The sequence below is a fragment of the Mastacembelus armatus genome, chromosome 14, assembly GCF_900324485.2.
Source record: "Mastacembelus armatus chromosome 14, fMasArm1.2, whole genome shotgun sequence".
NCBI classification, from domain to species: Eukaryota; Metazoa; Chordata; class Actinopteri; order Synbranchiformes; family Mastacembelidae; genus Mastacembelus; species Mastacembelus armatus.
The window spans coordinates 15,007,978-15,022,292 of record NC_046646.1 but is presented as its reverse complement, the minus strand read 5'-3'; the positions used below and the strand labels follow the sequence as shown (position 1 = coordinate 15,022,292).

General features: G+C 37.9%; 1 protein-coding gene across 3 annotated transcripts in view; it reads left to right on the top strand.

Moving 5' to 3' along the window:
* cadm1a (cell adhesion molecule 1a) overlaps positions 1 to 14,315 on the top strand; it is a 309,318-nt gene that overhangs the window by 258,130 nt on the left and 36,873 nt on the right. For all 3 annotated transcript variants that reach the window (XM_026328921.1, XM_026328919.1, XM_026328920.1), the window contains 3 exons: positions 748 to 906; positions 6,529 to 6,625; positions 11,740 to 11,912. In XM_026328921.1, the coding sequence (XP_026184706.1) occupies positions 748 to 906; positions 6,529 to 6,625; positions 11,740 to 11,912 (429 nt within the window). The remainder of the gene's footprint in view (positions 1 to 747; positions 907 to 6,528; positions 6,626 to 11,739; positions 11,913 to 14,315) is intronic.

The following is a 14,315-nucleotide window of genomic DNA, read 5'->3' as shown; positions in this document are numbered from 1 at the left end:
CTGAATTTATCAATGTTTTCTTTGCTATGCCAATCTAAAACTCTGGAGCTCTCAGTTTTCATAATATGAATTTAATGTGGAAGATACAGTGAAAATCAATTGAGCCCTGAAGCAGGAAGCCAACCAACCAGCAATTTATGAAAGTTATTTAAATTATTAGGACAACAAGCAGTACTCTCAAACACTGGCAACTTGAATTAGATATTACAGATCATATTTTAGTAACTGCAGGTAAATAGGAAGAATAGTGGTGCAATAATAAGCGCTATAGCATGACAGCAAAGAGGGTACTGGGTTCAGATCCACTGGCTGCACCAGGCCTTGTATTTTTTTTCAAACTTCAAACTGTTTGTGTCTCAGTGAAGTTTTGGGTCTGGGATGTGTTTGTGCTAGGCTAGACAAAAAAGATCAGGTATCTCCGAAGAAAATACTTCTGCATTCCCAGGCAAGTTGTACTCATGCCTTAGGGACCAGTCACACTTGCATTTAAATCAGCAAAACCTCAGACCAAAATCAATTAATTTCAGTGGAATTGTTACTGGTTGGTTAAATGCTAATTAGCTTCTATTAATGCTTGCTGAGCAGTTTTATTCTTCACCTAAGCAAAAGCCTGCTGGGTCTTTCTGGACCACAGTGAGTGAAGTTTACTGTGTGTACTGTCTGTGTAAGGCTCATTCATTATTGAACTGAAATCTAAAATGCACCTGTGTATTTGTGCTTAACTCTGCTCGTCTTTGTTTCCCATAGGCAAGCCCAAAGTGGAGCTGACCTATGATAAGATGTACACAGTTACCAGCCGACTGACATTCACAGTGAGCAAGGAAGATGATGGTGTACCTGTGATTTGCATTGTTGACCACCCTGCAGTCAAGGACTTCCAAGCACAGAAATATCTGGAGGTTCAGTGTAAGTACTCATGCACAGAAATACCTTCAACATGGATATCTCAGCAGCATTAATCACTTTTTTTTTTCTTTTTTCGAGTGTCTCATCAGCCTAATTCAGTAAATTGGACTCCAGTAGAGAAGTGTTCCATCCCCACTAATTAAATGGCATAAATTTGCTACTTTTTCCCCAAGTAAAACTTCGCTGTATGACATGTATGGCAGTGTCATTGAAGGGAAATCAGCTCCGTGCACAGGTTATGAGGAATAAAAGGAGAAAATTGGACTGAAGTAGACTGTTCCATCACCGCTAATTAAATTACATAAATTTCCACACTTTCTTTCAGTGAATTTTTGGTCCATTGGCATTGACATTAGAGAGAAATGATGTCAGTACATGATCAGTAAAAGTTTGAATTAAATTGTTAAAAAAGCACATTGATGAATGTCTTTCAAAGAAATATACAAATGTTTGCTATTAGGCTACCTTTCCACTTCTGGCAGACTAATATTGTTTTGCCCTTTTTTCTTGACAACCAAAAAAAAAAAAAATCTCTGTTTTTATCATTCTTATGTTCACAGTGTTGTCATTCACGGCTACAAATATTTTAATGAAGTTGTGTATCCCTGAGTTTATAGAGTGAGCAAACAAAGAAGAAACAATGAAGAAAATGTCAGTGTTTGTGAAAGTCTGCACTTACATGAGGCCCATTTTCTCTCCCAGATAAAGCCATAAGGGGTTTACTTTTCTGGTCAATCAATAAAAAGTAAAGAAAATGCACAAGTCACACAGCTGTGACTAAAACTTGAATTTTTTGACAACTATATGCTAAAATGAAAACTGCATAAACAGGAATTAAAGGTCAAATGTTAAACACAAGCAAAAGAGATGAAACAGAAACATTTGGTTAAAAAAAAAAGTTTGTAAAAGTGTCTGGCAGATTTTCGGAAAAATAAGTGTTTAGAACAAAGCAGATACACACCTCAAAGAAAAATATTGCACATTGTCTGTATTGTATTGTATTGTCTGACCTTGTTTTTTATTTTTCATTTCTACCACTCATATCAGAGTAAGTCTGTGTATTCTGTTCTTAAATTTATGCAAGGTAGTATGTCATTCTCAGGGAATGCTGATGGTTATACTCTACAATATATATGTGAAAATATTGTATTTATACATTAACCCCCAAAATAACAAAATTGTAGTAACATTCCTTACAAAACCAAAAGGAAACAACAGGTTTTAATGGAGGCCAGAGGTCATGGTTTCTAAAACAATGACGGTTTTTACTGATTTATTATAATAGAAATCAATAATTAGGCATCATTTGCAAAGGTTTATGATCTCCAGTGTTGGACAGGAACTACAGCAACAGTATTTACTTTTTTTCAGTAATTACAGCTGGAAAACAATCAGGGCAGTGGCTCTAGAGGACCGGGTTTGGCTACCCCTGGTGTGAGGGATTACAGTAAATTAAATTAGTTACTAATCCTAATAACTTTTTTTCTTTGACATTTGGGGGTTGCTTGTTTACTGTCTTTCTGGTAGTTCGATAGAGGGTTGTGCTCAGTGGGCAGACTGGTGTAGAGCTGTGTATGGGCACTGAGGATAAGCCCGCTGCTGGATGGTCGGTAAATCCCTCCAAATTGTAGTGCCGCCTGTTTGGTAAATTGCAGTGTATCGCTTTTCTTTCTCTGTGTTAAATAGAAAATGTGTGATGTGTACTGAAGGTGTGGAGGACTTGACAGCTGAGGAACAGTGATGTCATTAAGAAAATGCAATTGCTTTTATATACCATATCTTTGGAGACAAAACTAAAGCAATTACAGCAGGCATATGACAAGTAATTATAATGACAGACCTTTGTGCTGTGGTGGTTTGGATCCTTTTATTGATGCAAAGTGATTAAATGTATGTATTTCATGCCTCTGTAACCTTATGTCTTTGGCCTCTGGCATGTCCTAGCATTCTATTAAAAAATACAAACTCTTCTGTAGCTATCTGACCTTTCCCTGGGAGAGCGAGAACAGGAGATCAGCTCATCTACAGAGGCAGCATGGCATTTTGTTGGCCTCTGATAACAGAGAGCTCACATGGACCACCCGGCTCATCGCCTCATACTGCTTCATGCAGGGGCTGCTCCTGTCATGCTCTGTGCATACTGTAATGGGCAACCAACAGGCTGCAGTCCAGCTTCTCTTTGATCTTCTTGCTATACAGTTTAATATTACATTTGCACCGTGTTGACTGAGGAATATTGCTGTTTGTGTGCAACTAGAAACATGAAAGATGATTTCAAAATAATTTTCTGTGACTTATAGCTTAGCTTTATTTCACAGGTCTTCGTCGTAGGGAATTTCCTGGAAAGCAGCTATTGAATTCCTTTCTCTGTGAGTTGACTAAAGACTAGCAATTAATTGGAATTAATTAATTAGAAGTGTACTGTTAAGCACAAGGGATGTCACAGTACACAAAATCAGTTCAGTACATACTTCAGTTTCAGGCCTACGGTTCAGTGTGTTTTTGGTTCAGCAGGGAGAAGAAAAGAAACACAGGAGGAAAAACTTTGGTATTTAATTTGAAAAAAAAAAACTTTAATTGGGGGATCACTGTAATTTGTACTGTGAATACAATGCTAGACTATTGGCATATGTTCATTGGCAAAAACACACAAATGTCAGTTTATCAGCAATTCTTAGTCATCTGTTAGAGACAGAGGTGCAGTTTGAGCGTAACTCAAAGTTTACCTATTCCTACCGAACTTACACTTAGTAAGGACATGGGTGGCAAGAAGGCTTCGGGTTTGAATGGCATTTGATCATGGGGCTCGTGCCTGTGTAGGCTCATTGCCATGAGTGTGTTTGTCTCTATGTGTCAGCCCAGTGATGGACTGCTAAACTGTCCAGGATGTACCCCACCTCATGCCCAGTGTCAACTGGGATCAGCTCCAGCCCCCCCAACTCCCTCACCCCTGTCACCGCCCTCCGAATTTCTGTCCATATCATAGTATCTAAATAATATCAAAAGGGTGTTTCAACTCTGGTTTCTAATTTTCATTTATATAGTATAGTATCCACACTCACCATTTATGAGCTTGTTCCACAGGGATAACCTGAGTAGCACGATTTTGCTAATAGACAACAACTGCCAAACTTCCATGGTGGAAGACTCAGACTTTCGTATTCCTGTTTCACGCATGCTAGGAAATAGAGCTAATGAGAATGTATTCAAATAATTTGACAGTAATTGGTTTATATGTAGTACCAAACTTAACTGTGTACACCCCTACTGAACACAGTCTCCATTTTCCCTATAATTAGTGTCAAAGTACATGATTGTTTTATGGACCTTTCCAAGAATCCAGTTGCATATTTGTTCCTTTTTGAGAATTAATAAATGACAGAACCCATAAAGTGAATCCCACTTTTTCTAATTCTACAGTTAAATTAAAGTTTGTTTACTGATTACTGAGATAGATGCAGTAACACTGAATCACTCACTGTGTGGGCAATTTGTGAGTGCCATCGAGTGCACTGTGTAGTAAGAAATGGCTTTCAAAAAAAAGCCCATTGTCAAGGGACGGCATAATTAAATAAGCCTGTAATGCTTATGTGTATAAGCAAAGCAAGCTGTTTTTCCTCTGTTGCCTTGTTGTTCTACCCTTAAGGTCAGCTGACGGTCGAGAGATGGATAATGCTGTCTTGAGTGCTTATGAGGTGAGGCACACAATAAAACAAATAATTCAGTTAGCATAATGATAACACCCCTCTTGCATATGGTAGACACAATTTCATTTCCACTGAAGTGGCAGCATCCAGATCTTGCAGTGCAGTGTGTGTTTTTCCATCAAGCAGAGACAAGAAAGCTCTGCCATAACTACTTGAGGCTATCAAAACAACCTACAGATGCTTGGCGTCCTTCATGTTTATGGCTGCAAGATGACAAGGTCAGATGACGTTGTGAGCAAAGAAAAAGTTGCAGGATGCCATGTAATGCCTGGAGTGGAAACAAAACCAAAGCGTTGCTGTCTAAAGCCATGTGTGCTCACTGAGCAGAAGATTTGGCTTTTTGCCCAAATGCTGTCCATCACCAAGACTGAGAGCTAGCCACTGACAAGGTGTGATTTAGACAGACGGATGACAAGACACGTGTTGTTTGTTGCAGAGAAGGTCGTACAGCAGCGAGTGGAACTTTAACGCTGGCTTTGAAACCATAACTCAGGCCCAGTCCTTCTGTCTATGACCTGATTAAAACTGCAAGCACCAAATTGTGCATTTAGACTATAAAAATGTAATTACACTGTTGTGACTCAGCAATTGATTGGCTGTGAGACGGTTCAATGTAGAGCATCTGATGTAGAAAAACTTCAACAAAACATGCAGATTGATTTCAAGCCATTTATGTTTTGCCAAAAATGCTGGCCACCATTGTATACTGCTGGTTTGTACTTTTTTTAAAACTTTTTATTACTTTTTCTTTTTTATTACCAATCATTGATATAAAAATTAGAACCTTAGGTGCATAGAAACCCAGTATCACAACTGGACACCTCATTTTGTGGAATTATCCACCAATATGTACCTATTATTTTCAATAATGATCAACATGTAAAAGCAGGGTTCTTGCTTTTCTTCAGTCTGTCTAACTTCAGTACATGACAGCACTGAAGTCAATCCCTAACTCAGATGATAGATTGAATAAAACATTAGATTTTTGTCCAGAATAAAGGATCATTTCTCATGCCAAGATGAAAAAAGGCTTTGATAGCAACAGTCAGTGGGATGGGAACACTAAAAACACTATGGTTGCAAAGAATAGCACAGCATCAGCCGTCAGAGTACTTCACTGATTTGTCAAAGCAACACTTGTACATTTTCTTTCCAGCTGCCTCAGCTCTTCAGCATTGTCTCCTGTTTTGTGTAGCAACTTTATTGTCTGGTCCACCACATATATCTGTAATCCCACAAAGCTTTGCTCTGTGTTTCGGTTTTAGGTTGATTTAAAATTCCATCAATAATATGACCAAGGTAGACCAAACACTGCTGAAGAGTGATTTGATGCAGTGGAGTAGCAGGTTGAGGTTAAGGCAGTAGCAGTAGGTAAATGCTAAGGAAAAACACCATATATGTATTTTATTTTTAGGTAAATCCACCTGGGCCATGCAGAGTTGGTGTGGCATGTACATGTAACTCAGTCATATTAAATATAGAGCCACTTTTCAGCAACATGAACTTGATTTGACCTCCTACTTTTCAACACTGCTGGGGCAGGTCAGGGACATTAACCATGTATGCATATGGACTGTTTCTGTGATAATGATGAGCGGGGTACTGTAAAGGAAAATAGTCAAAGCTGATGGAAAAACTGAAAATGTCATGGCCAAATTACCCTTGGCATTATAATAAACTAATACAGCAAGAGTTCAAGTAAGGGATCATACACGCAGTAAATTTAACTTTATTTATATAAATACTATATAAAGCATACTCTAAAAGGTACCATAATTACACTAGACTATGTAAGACTGTAGCAGCAAAACCGCATCAGTAAAAAACTGATGTGGAGTGAAGACATGTAATTCCTTGTCAGTTATGTTGTCCTAGCATTCAGTTTTCTCTCTCTGTCTGTCTCTCATCCTTTCAGACAAACCAGAGGTAAAGATCGTGGTGGAATTTCCTCAGGGTCTGACCAGGGAAGGAGAGAACCTGGAGCTGACGTGTCAGGCCAAAGGCAAACCCCAGTACGTTACACACACACATACACACACACTCAGACTAATTCAAAATTGCATTAGGAAGGGAGAACAAACCTACCTACTAATCAATGTGCATTTATATATAGTTATACATCCACATACGGTAACTTGATTAAATCTGTGTATGCATATTATTGCAGTTATTGCAGTTAACTATGTGTTTAACTATGTTTTCCTATTTCTGTTTGATGAATATTTAGCAGAAAGTAAAACTGAGTTACATCCGAATAGAAGGCAAACATGCACAACACACAATCCCAACTGTGAGTTAATCACCAGCAGGGTTACTTTGTTAATTATAATTTGTTTTAGGTAAAACCTTCCATCAGTTCTTGATCCTTACCTCATGACAGATTTGTATCAAAATGACCCCTTGTGTTTAGAGTCGTGGCACTGAATGAAAACAAACTTGTCACAGTTTGAAATGATGATTTTAACATGGTCTTTGGAAAATCTGTTAAAAATAAAAATCGGTTACTGTGGTGTAGAAGAAGAAGAAGCCAAAGCTGGTACATAAATTTGAGAGGCACAAGATGTGCTTGCACTCACCATTGGCTGCAGAACCAGCAGCCTCACTGGGCGTAGAGATCACTTCTAATTAGGAGATATAGTTCAGTTTATGGAGAAGAAATTTGCCTTGATATATGTTGAGAAAACCGTGAACTGTGAATACAACTGAGACTAATGTTACAGAAAGACCTGAGGCCAGACCATTTAAATGACCAATGCTGTATACATAATCACTTATTTGAAAGACTGCTATTTTCTTTTATGGGGCTTTCAAATGGGAAATTTGAAACTGGTCTGTAATTATGAAATACATCAGAATTACTGTGTGATATTTTTGAGCTATGTTTAATTACGACTGCTTTAAAGGCGAAGGGCAGAAAAGAGAGGTGAGTTAATAATAGTGGAGTGGGTCCTGATATCTAGCAGGTACAATTTTATCAGGATGACAGCTGAAAAGGCTTAAATAGGGTGTTTTTTTTTCTTTTCTGATGAATGATAATTTTCTGAAGTTATCTTAGGAGACTGTGAGACAGAGAGAGTATGTGGATGGACTTGAAGCAGCGATGAACTCAATTTTATCATTAAGGCTAAATGATTGTTTGTGCTACACAGAGCCGAGGACAGTTCCCAAGTCATTTTGCCACAATGTTGAAAATAAACTTACAGGCTTTTTTCTTTGTTAATCAGTTCTTTGAAATGTCTGGCTCTAACATTTGAAAGCTCTGCTTGTTGCTCATTAGACTATTATTCCACATGTATCATCTGAAAACCCAGGTGCTGGTTTGTTTAGATGACAGGTCTTTGTGATATGAGATGTAATGGAGTGCAAATGAAGCAATTAGGGTGAGCAGGGGTGAATGGGCTGAGAGCCTCAGGCAGGAGAACTGCCAAACTATCCAAACATCAATACAGTTAGTGCTGTTGGTATCAGTCACAATAGTTTGTTGACAAGGCCGTTCAAATTTGAACAGAACAAAATAATCATTCATAGAACCTGGGGTTGTAAATATTATATCAGAAGTAGTAATGTGGCTAATTTGCACTGTGTCCAAAATCTGGAAATGTGGAAATAAACAACCTTAAACAGGAGGCACTTTTGGACCAAACACTTTTAGGGGCTTGTTCCTGCGACGCTGACTCACAAAAAAAGCAAACTTCCTAGAAAGTGCAGAGAAATGCCTTTTTCATTAACAGTCAGTGCTTTAGGTTTCAGATATTGATCTTCCAGGTGGCTCTGAAAGGTGTGTAGTTTTGTTTTTTGGCAGTGGAACACAGGTGCCCCCAGCAGGGTCAGTAAACAGTATGTTTATTAACATTTAAACAAAGCCACAATCTTTCCCTAATATTAACTGACATTCCAGACATGAATCATGTTGGGTAATGTTGTTTCTGATGAAACAAGTATAACTGGGAAACAATTCATAATATAGAAACTGAGAAGTGAGTGTTGTTCAAATCCTCCTTAACAGCCTAGAAAGGTGCAAAATGTTTCTCAATGTAGAATTTCAAAAAGATGATCAGTGCCATGAATGAAAGTGGAAGTGAAAGTGGTTATTTTTGAAGTAGTATTTGTAAAATTCATTTTTCTTGTTCTAGTGAGGTTCATTTGTGTTTTTGTCTTAGCAGTTGGAAATTTAAGAAAACATAACCCGGTGACAATGTGAACTGTGCTATTATGTCTGCAATCTACATGGATTGCTGTTATTTTGTAGTTCTTTTCATCATTTGTTGTGTTATTTTGTTCCTGTGCAGTGCAGCCCTCACATTTGCCTAGGCAGCTAGCTCACAGGTCTCACACTTACATGTTAAATTTGTTTCTGAGCTGTGCAGATGGAGATGGACTGGAATTGTAAAACTCGACCATGCAGATTTTTGACTTGACCTTAAGATTAACTTAAACTTAATCCAAGCTGTGATTTTAACCAAAATCAAAGGAAATCAAATTCAAAGTTAGGATCAAACAAAACTTCCTTACTTACTGCAAGAAATATTCTTGTTCTGAAGATCTAAACCTCTGTGTGATTCTCTGAAGGGTAAAAGTACAAGAACATACAAACACACAGAACAGAACAGTTGTGCACTTCTGAATGCCTCTCCCCACCAGCCCCCCCACAGTTTTCATACTTGGCTTAGAGACAAGCTCACTACCCGTATTCATTTTATAAAGATGAAAACACAATCAATACAGTGAGCCGGGAATTGGAAGTCATTTTCATTAGAGCTGCTGAGAGTTCTGCAGTCATTACCAGCAGATAGCACAGGGGGCCCCGGCTGCAGGCAGCCATTTGTATTCTAGACGCCTGCCCTTCCTCTCTCCTTGCAGCCTCATCTTACCTCTTTCGTCTATCTCTGTCTATCTTCCTTCTCCAGATTCACTTTTCCCTTTTCACAACATCCCATCCACCAACAGAAACTATTTTTTCTAGGTCATGTCTCTCACACCATCTCAGGAAAAAACTTGTATTTATATAATTATTATTTATTTACATTACATTTAATCTGGAGAGCCTTTGTAACAGACACAGCACTCTCTTTCAAGACATCTACCACAGCAATTAAACACACTTGTGGTTTATTTGTTTGTGCTATTGAGCTCCAACTGCTATTTCATATTGTCTTTTCCTGATTTTTTTTGCCTTTTTTTTTTCTTCCCCTATTTGCTTGCTCCCTCCATGCCAAATGTTTTCAAATGGAGGGAAAGAAGTTAAAACACCACAACAAAATGCAGCAAGAGAGCCCATCAGTACATGCTCACGGGAAATAACAGTAGCTGGCAGTAGCCATTGGAAGTTGAGCAGCAAAATAGAGGTGTTTTGTCTTTCTCTTTTCTCTTCACCCTCTGTGACTCGGGGCGCTCTGAGCTCATTGTCATAAAAATGGAATCTGTCACCCTGCTATAAACCTCAGTCAAGGTACAAAAGAGAACAAAGACAGACGCTTGGTAGGTGCCCACCTACACAGCAACACTCATAAGCATACAACCGTGGAAAGCATGCAATTTGGAGACAAAGCTTTCCTACAGTTATTGTTGTCTTAACTATACACAAAGACAGGAATGTCGTTTTATTATGTCTTTTTTATGTTCTAGCACTTCTTGATTAGCTTTTTTTTAGTAAACAACTGTTTCAATAAGTAATTTTAATATTGATGGTATGGTGTTTTTGTATATAGTACTAATGTAAATGAATAAGTAGAACCATAGGTGGTTCAAACCATACTGTCGGGGCTTCAAAGATGCTCTGACATTTCACTCAAACGTTGATGAACTTAAGGCAAACATGATGTTATGACAAGAATGTTGTGAATTTTGGTCCTTTCTTATTTATAAAAAAAATTCTGTGTTTGGTGTCTGAGCCTGAAAAGTGGACAAAGTAATAGCAACAGTCAGTGTAACTGAGAGGAGATTGTCCCATGAAACTAAACATCAGAATCATTTATATACAAACTGATGAGAGCTTTACAAGATTACTTGTTGCTCACATTGGTGCTCATTAGCAGCACTTGTTGCATATTTTACACAGGTCATTGGCATAATCCAACTTGAAGACTGACTTATATAATAAAGGCTGGTTTGGAACAGGTTCAGTGAATCTGGTTTTTAGTTCCAAAGTGGATGTTGTCGATACCAAAAAATTCTGTGTTTGGTGTCTGAGCCTGAAATCTCCGATTTCAGTGTTACAACTCTGGCTGAAGGCAGGCAGCATAGTGCAGTCACAAACAAGCTGTTTCTTTCTAATATTAATATTAGAAAGAAAAAAACTGGTGGTGGAAACACTGCTGCTGTGAGGGATGTGGTGGCACCTGAGCTTTTAAAGGCCACTCAACAGTTGTCTGAGTATTGACGGTGGGAGGCATTCCACCTGCAAGATGCCACGAGACACACAGCATCACATAGCATCTCTTAACCCACTTAAAGGCTCAGAGGATTACGTTTTTGGTGGCTCTTGTCCTCTCTCACCATACTCAGTTATTGTCAGTTATTGTATACTCAGGCCATAATTTCCACCTATTTAAAGAAGTTGATGGGCTCGAATCTTATGGAAGAATTTCATGCTTCCCAGATGGTCTCTATCCATTTTGGTTATTGCATGACCATTTACTCCAGGACCATTCTTAAATGATCAGTGTCATACACAAGACCATTGCACAGATTGTAAGGAGGTAAATTAATCAGATGAATTTAAAGGACAAACCCATAAAAGAAAACATTTGAAGCCTCTTTTGATGTACTAATCAAATGACGGTGTGATATTTTGAACACAGTAATCATCTAGAGACATAAACGTAATAACTTAATACATGCAAGATAGTACAGTATGTGATTTAGCATGATAATTGGCATTATGTGTGCAAAGGATATTCAATCAAATTTTGTGTTCTCCAGCAACATATTTAGGCTCTACTGGTGGTAGAGGACTAATAATGGAATATGATCACTGTGTTATTTATTTCATCCAATTAAGCTAATTAAATCCAATTAATCCAATTAAATTAATTAAATAATTATTTTTAATAGAAGCATTGCATCGAGTATCACCTCCTCTTGTTATCTATGAGAGCTGACCAGTGCACTGGTGTTCTCATTTCAGGCCTCAGCGGGTGAACTGGGTGAAAGTGGATGACGATGTGCCATCCCATGCTGTCATCACCGGGAGTGATCTTTACATCGAAAACCTAAACAAATCGTACAACGGGACCTACCGCTGTCTGGCATCCAACTCAGTGGGGGAGTCTTACGACGACTACATCCTCTACGTATATGGTAACATTTGCCTTCTAATACTTCACTTCTTCTTCTGCATCTGCTTTTCATTCTTGTTCATTCATCCATCCATCCATTATCTATACCCGCTTATTCCTAATTAAGGTCACAGGGATCTGCTGGAGCCTATCCCAGCTCTCTTTGGGTAAAAGGCAGGCGTACACCTTGGACAAGTCACCAGTCCATCACAGGGCCCTTTTCATTCTCATTTTTACCATTTATATCCTTTCCCCAGATTCACACCATGAATGTAGCTTAAGTTGGCAGTTTATTTATTAGGTACACCAACCTAAAACTAATGCAGTCTCACACAACAGCTCTGCAAAAAATTCTTATGATCATTTTAGAGGCTGTACTTTGGGCTACTGTGGAACTGTTTCTATTATAAGCCAATTAACTAAACTTGCCTTATACTGTGAGCAGAAATATAGTGGACAAAGTAATAGCAACAGTCAGTGTAACTGAGAGGAGATTGTCCCATGAAACTAAACATCAGAATCATTTATATACAAACTGATGAGAGCTTTACAAGATTACTTGTTGCTCACATTGGTGCTCATTAGCAGCACTTGTTGCATATTTTACACAGGTCATTGGCATAATCCAACTTGAAGACTGACTTATATAATAAAGGCTGGTTTGGAACAGGTTCAGTGAATCTGGTTTTTAGTTCCAAAGTGGATGTTGTCGATACCAAAAACTTTTCTCTACACTTTGTCTATTTTGTTCACTTGGCTGCACTATCTGCCCTTCACTTTTATTCAGAAGAATGAGGTCCTAAGGCTGCATTAGGACCAACATTAGCACAATGGAAAAAAAACACCGGCAGTTTTTGGCCTCTGAAAAGCCTTCAAGCTCATTATTATTATTACTTAAACTAGACTATACATCTTCTCAGCAGTGCCTGTAGCAACACTCCCACACCAAGCAGCCTGTTGTGATGGGTTTTTTTTTTTTTTTTTAATGCTGTGTTATTTTCTTTGCCAAAGAGGACACCAGCATCATGCCCCCAGTGTTGTTTCTTTCTCTGTATGGTTTGGTAATTTTAAAGACAAAAAGAGGCATTTATATTCTGCATTTACATACACATTTGAAGCGATGGCTTTTGAAGATTGATCTTTGTGTTTCTCAGGTTAAATGTAGTGGTGAGGAAGTAGAAAGGAAGTTGTAGCAAAAATGATTAAATTACATGAAAATATTAAAAAGATTTTCTGCCAGAAGTATTTTGAAGAACAAGAAGACTTTGAAACATTAGGACTAAGGAGGAAAGATCAAATTTACATGAGATATAATAGAGAAAGAAACAAAAACAAATATATATACAATATATAAATATATATACATATAGTATTTTAAATAAAACATCACAGAGTTTTTTGTCTGTTATTCATACTCAGCATTTCTAAAATCCTGACTTATGGTCTAATAACCTAATAATACTTTTGCTGTTTCCAGAAGTCAAATGTAGAAAACTTCCAAATCCATACAATGTAACTAGCACTGAAAGTAAAACTGACTCAGCTCCATTGAGTCTTTTGATTTTTTTATTTTTCATATATAGATCCATATGCCTCATAATAGGTTTATTACATGCTGATGTAAATCAAGTCAGTTTTGTGTATATAGCTAATTACAAATTTGCCTCAAAGAGTTATACAATTAGTCCTCAGCATGTCCTCACCCCATGGATTCAGGTAAGGCAAACCTCTCCCTACAAGCATCGAGTTTATTAGTTTTTTTTTTTTTTTTTTCATGGACCAAACTCAAAACCCAGATGGGTATTGAGAGTGGTGTCTATTGACCCATGGTGTTTACTTGTACTCACAAATTTGGGATAATTCTTTAACTTCTCCCAGATTTCTTTATTTCTGTGGCTTCCATATTGATCGAATATCCACCTCTCTTTCTCTGTGTAATGCTTGGATCCTCATGCGAATTATCTCAGTATACTTTTATACTACTGATACCACTAACATTTCCTCCCTGAGCAAGCCATTATACTACCGTGTGCTCATTTTCTCTGTCCAAAATGACTTCAGTATCAATTTTGATAGTCCCTGAGACCACAGAAAATTATTTGGCTCTTATTCTCAGAGGGAATTAGCAGTTTGAAAAGAGGCGGGGGGGGACACTCAGTGTGGACACCAGCTGAATGGCTGTTATTTACAGCAGAGCAAGTTGGTGTGCTAATGATGAGTGCAATAAAACAACAGAAGTACTGTTTCAAATCACACAACAGCTTACTGCCACCTGCTATATTACAGCTGTTAGTTTATACTAACAGTGCAGCACAGTGTCTCTGTGTCTGTATTCTGGTTTTATATTTGTAAAAATCAGTTTGGCACACAGAAAACTGGGCTGAAGACATTTTCAAGTACTGGTTTATTCAGTAAGTAGTCTGTA